The 5326-nt window shown below is 44.0% G+C and overlaps 1 protein-coding gene across 1 annotated transcript; it reads left to right on the top strand.

The window, feature by feature from the left end:
- The first annotated feature begins 819 nt into the window (after positions 1-819).
- Positions 820-4946, top strand: Polr3k (RNA polymerase III subunit K). Its single transcript, XM_036184346.1, has 3 exons — positions 820-1129; positions 2586-2673; positions 4882-4946. The coding sequence occupies exons 1-3, from the start codon at positions 899-901 to the stop codon at positions 4944-4946; spliced, it is 384 nt and encodes a 127-aa protein (XP_036040239.1). The 5' UTR covers positions 820-898.
- The last annotated feature ends 380 nt before the right edge of the window (positions 4947-5326 follow it).

Raw genomic sequence — 5326 nt, 5'->3', positions numbered from 1 at the left:
ATTGGGTCCTCTTCCCAGATAACCCAGCACTCGGGAGGCAGAGCCAGACAGATCTTTGTGAGTTCATGGCCAGCCTGGTCTACAGAGTGAGTTCCAGGAAAGGCGCAAAGCTACACAGAGAAACCCTGTCTTGAAAAACAAAACAAAACAAAATTAACCAACCAACCAAACAAACAAACAAACAAAAACAACAACAAAAACAAAAAACAAAAACAGGATTCACCCCACCCCATCCCGGTAGGTAATTGAGTGACTGCAGAAGATTAAAGAGGTAAAGCATTTCAAAGAGGTGTGAAAAGCCAGAGCTGGGAAATGTAAAGGAGTCTATACGAATGAAATAAAAGAACCAGCTGGAGACCTGTGTAGAGGAGCTGCTGGTATTGTAGGTCAGAATTGATCTCTAGGGTTGAACCTAGCTCTATAAGTGAAATAGCAGAACTGGAACCAGATGAAGAAATGATCAGATGGAGGGATATAGCATGTCCAGATAGACAGGTGATCCGTACTTTAGGCAGACAGCAGTTGAGAGGTAGTATCAACACTGGAGACTGAACCAACCTAAAGCCCCTGGGTCATTTGGTTAGTCTCTGCCTGTCAGTCCTGGCTCAGAAGATTGTGGAGCAGCCGGTTCTGCACCACTGTGACGAGACCCTCCTGGGACGTGTCCACGGCTCGGAGTGCGGTAATATCCTCTCATCACCCGGTACCTCCGTCCAACCCTCAGCCCTCGGGGTACTTCCGGGCTGCCAGCTGCCAGCGGCCAGCCTTATCTATCCTGTCATCTTAGCCTGTGTTCCGGGCAGGGAGATCCGTGCGCACGCGCAGGCACTACACGGAAGGCTGGGAGTGCAGACAGCACGCTATTGGCGGGATGGGGAAGAATTATCTGCGTTGACCAATGGCATGTGCGAGGCTACCCGCCGCAGTGCCTTCTGGGAACGTGCCAATGACCGCTTCCATTGGGTGTTTGCCTGCGGAAGCTCCAGACGATAAGAGCCTACAAGTTGAACCTGGAGCAATGCTGCTTTTCTGTCCGAGCTGTGGAAACGGACTGATTGTGGAGGAGGGGCAGCGCTGCCATCGCTTTGCCTGCAACACTTGCCCCTACGTGCATAATATCACACGCAAGGTGAGTTGCAGCGGCAAGTGCCTCCTCTGCTGTCCGGGAGGCATGGAGCCAGCGTCCGCACGCTCAGACTCAGACTTTTCTGCCGGCGGTATGGGTTGTGGTTTGTTTTTTTTTTGTTTTTTGTTTTTTGTTTTTTGGGTTTTTTTTTTTGTTTTTTGTTTGTTTTTTTTTTTTGCACTCGCTGCGGAGGTACCCCTAGTTCAGCAGTTGCTAATACAGTGGCGTCACGACAGAGATTTCTGCCTCTGCCTCTCTGCTGCCCGTTTTGTGACACTCAAACAAGTTGCGAGAATTTCCATTCATACCTCTATGCTGAACCACGCTTTTAAAACCTACAGTCCCCTCATACTGTCTCAGGCGTGCCAGGCTCCAGTCCGCTTATCACCTTCTCTGATCTCAGATCTTCAATGTTCTTTTTGTAGCTCTTTTTGCTCTCCGACCTTGACGCTATTCTGGAGAATCTTCACCGTGCATGCAGTGCTGTTAGGTCCTTCACGTTCCTTTCTTCTCTCTCTCTCACTCTCTCTCTCTCTCTCTCTTCCTTTTCCTTTATCTCTCCCTCTCCTCTTTTAAAATAATGACTACCCTATTTAAATTCCAGCCCTTTTGGCTGTTGGTACATGCCTATAATTCTATTACTTGGAGAGACTGCGGCAGAATAAGTTCTAGGCTCACCGGGGCTGCATAGCATGTATATATATGAAAATTAAGTAAACAAAGAAACCAAAACCCAGCTCTTCCAGTTTATTCCTCATTCCTTTTATCTTTTCCCAGGATTTATTGTCTTCTAATGTATGCCATTTTGCAGCTTTGTGTGTGTGTGTGTGTTGGGGCGCGCGCGGGGGGGGGGGCTGCTTGTATTGTAACCCATGGAGCTTCGTTTTCAGCCCTTTTTTCCCCCCTACCTTTCAGTTCTTGTTCCTCCTTACCTCAGTGTCCTGAGTTCTGTGATTGCAAATGTGTGTTACCAGGCCTTGGTGACACCTCATTCTTAATGTTTGCACCTTAGGAGTATGGTAGGAGTTTAGAGTCTGGATTTGTGATAAGATGAATGGTGACGTAATTTTTGAAATTTGAGGGATGACTGATAAACTTAGGAAAGCAACCAAACGTGTCCCGGGGAATGCTGGTATACCCAGATAAATGGTGCTGTGAAGCTTGTTTTGTCTTTCATGTTGGATTATTAGATGTCTTAGAGGTATGAGAGAAGAACAGGGTTTAAGTTAGCTATTTTTTCTTCCTTGTCTGTCTGGTGTTTCCTGCAATCTCTAGGGGTCTCTGACATTGAACCTCTGTGGTCTTCAAAACCCCTACATTTTAATGGCTCTTGCTGCTCTTTGAAGAAGATAAATTTTGTACCCATTTACTGAGTAGAAGAAATGCTGGAAGTTATTGTTTGGTGGCCCACCTTTAAAACCATATGATTACTTGAAATCTGATGGCTTGTTTTTGTTAGGTAACCAACCGAAAATATCCAAAGCTGAAAGAAGTGGATGATGTGCTTGGTGGAGCAGCTGCCTGGGAGAATGTGGACTCTACTGCAGGTGAGAATTTTTCCATTACAGAGCCAGCTACTCAGCCCTGTTTATTATTACTTATTGTTGTATTTGATAATAATAAATTATTATTTATTATAATGCAACCTTGTATATTATTGGAACTAGTGAGATGGTTCAGCAGGTAAAAGTACTTGTTGCCAAATCTGTTAATCTTAGTTTGATCATTGGAGCCCAGATAGTATAAGGAGACAACTAACTCATGAAAGTTGTTTTCCAACCCCCATCCCAAGTAAGTATAAAAGAATTTAAGTAGCCGGGCGGTGGTGGCGCACGCCTTTAATCCCAGCACTTGGGAGGCAGAGCCAGGCGGATCTCTGAGTTTGAGGCCAGCCTGGTCTACCAAGTGAGTTCCAGGAAAGGCTCAAAGCTACACAGAGAAACCCTGTCTCGGGAAAAAAAAAAAAAAAAAAAAAAGAATTTAAGTAAATATAAATAATAAATTAATGACAAATAACTTGTTTGCCAGCACAGGAATTTTGTTTGTTTGTTTGTTTTTCGAGACAGAGTTTCTCAGTGTAGCTTTGCTGCCTGTCCTGGATCTCACTCTGTAGACCAGGCTGGCCTTGAACTCACAGAGATCCACCTGCCTCTGTCTCCCAAGTGCTGGGATTAAAGGCGTGCACCACCACCACCTGGCTGATTTTGTTTTTTTGAGACAGGGTTTCTCTGTGTAGCCCTGGGTGTCCTGAAACTCTCTCTGTAGACCATGCTGGCCTCTAACTCAGAGATCCGCCTATCTACCTGCCATGTGCTAGATTTAAAGGCATGTGCACCACTGCCCGGCCATATAAAAAAATTTTAGAGCAGATTCTTCCAAGGATTAAATATACTGAAAGGAAAATCATTATACTGATACATGCTCTGTTGTTTCATTTAGATTCTCCATGTCAGATATGAACAAGTATAATTAAAAATCTGGTACATATTCTCTTTTTGAAGCAAACTTAGGGTTTACTACAAAAAGTTTCAATGTTGATTTAAATTTAAATATTGATGGTTGTTGAGAGGGAGAGAGATATGTAAGAGGACAGTCATCCATGCCCTGGTGGGTGCAGGCTTCTCAAGAGAATTCTGTTCTATGTATTTTCAAATACTAATATTGAAAAAATGATGAGCCCTGGTCTTTTTTATTCTATATAGATTTAAAAAAATTGTAACTGGAGGTGAAGTATGGTGGCTCAAGCTTGTAATCCCAGTACTCTCAAGATGGAGGCAGAAGACTCAATGCTTACCTTCCTCAATCAGTCTGTCAACTAATAAATAGTTGTGAGAATAGAGAGATGTTTCAGTGGTTAAGAGCACTGGCTAGTCTTCCAAAGGACCTGAGTTTTCATCCCAGCACCCATATGGCAGTGCTGACCTTCTGTACTTCTAATTTAAGGTGATCCAGTGTCCTCTACTGACATCCAAGGGTACTGCATGAACATGGTTCACAAAATACCTATGGGCAAAACATACACATAAAATAATTTTTAAAAAGTTAAAAGTTTTATGTTAATAGACTTAAATGTGATAATGGAAAGAAAGAAGAGGGCCCTAAATGTGACCTGTTTGAGAAGGAAGAGCATATGTGTGATTAGCAGTCTTTTTCTCTATAGCAGATACAGACCTTCTAGGTTAAAAGTTTGGATTAGCTAGGGTATAGTAGTACAACTTGAGAGGTGGAGAGGAGGAGAGAATCAGGAGTTCAAGGTCATCTTGGCTACCTAATGACTTTGAGGCCAGCCCCAAGAACTTGTTTTATAAAAGCAAACATTATTACAGCCCCCACCAGTTCGGTCCGCGAGGGTGCTTCGAGATGGCTGACGTCTTGACCGGATCAAGTCCATGTTCGAGCAGGCCAACCAGACACTCTGGCCTGCAAGGAACCAGCAGTACTGGAGAAGTGGTTCTGGAGCACACTCTTGGCCTCCAACAAAGGAACCAAAAGAGTAAACAACATCATGGTCAAAGACAGTGGATCCATGGAGTACATTCCACACACACCCACACACACCCTGGCTGTGGAACTGCATGTCATACCAATCTGGCATCCATATAGGTATTTCTGTAAGACAATGTGAAGTTAAATTTTAAACTCAGAAAGCAATTAGATTCACAGTCATACTAATAATGAACCTAGAGCAGTTAACATACACTGTAGAGGAGATAGTGTACGTGTGAAGTTGTAGTTCGTCCTCTGAAAATTTGTAGTCCTGGTCTTCACTCCTCACGAGTGTATTGTGTCCATGATGTCTTTTGTGGTTGTTGCTGGATGAGTCCAACCCCAAGGCCTAGGGCGTGACTGACAGGTCTATAGAGTACCAAACGCGCCCTGCGGCGGCTGCTCAATCGGTCGTCCTCATTTTTCTTTCTTACAATTCTCAGAGATCACCTGAAGTTCGTCTGTAAGATCTTAGCGAAAACTTAATCTCAATCGTAAAAGGATGACATTTTATGAGCTTCTAATTTGCACATCCAGCTATTATTCAAAGCTTCGATTCTCTTGACTTGGGCCATTAGAAGAATGTCAAGATAAGTCACCGAGAGCACGGAAACCCGGGAACAGAGCCACTGCTGACAGGACCAATCAGATAGCACCAGTACAAGATCAGTATCCGCACGAGATGTCTTAGCCGAGATAGCACAAGTTTGGTTT

Source organism: Onychomys torridus, chromosome 4 (assembly GCF_903995425.1).
Source record: "Onychomys torridus chromosome 4, mOncTor1.1, whole genome shotgun sequence".
Lineage (NCBI taxonomy): Eukaryota > Metazoa > Chordata > Mammalia > Rodentia > Cricetidae > Onychomys > Onychomys torridus.
Note: the sequence above shows the minus strand (reverse complement) of the source record. Positions and strands in the feature narration are given on the sequence as shown.

Bases quoted from the DNA above. Each gene is read 5' to 3' on its own strand.
- Polr3k (XM_036184346.1), top strand. From the start codon at position 899: ATGGCATGTGCGAGGCTACCCGCCGCAGTGCCTTCTGGGAACGTGCCA. The intron at 1,130-2,585 runs GTGAGTTGCAGC...TGTTTTTGTTAG, and splicing joins TGCATAATATCACACGCAAG to GTAACCAACCGAAAATATCC. The intron at 2,674-4,881 runs GTGAGAATTTTT...GAAAATTTGTAG, and splicing joins GAATGTGGACTCTACTGCAG to TCCTGGTCTTCACTCCTCAC.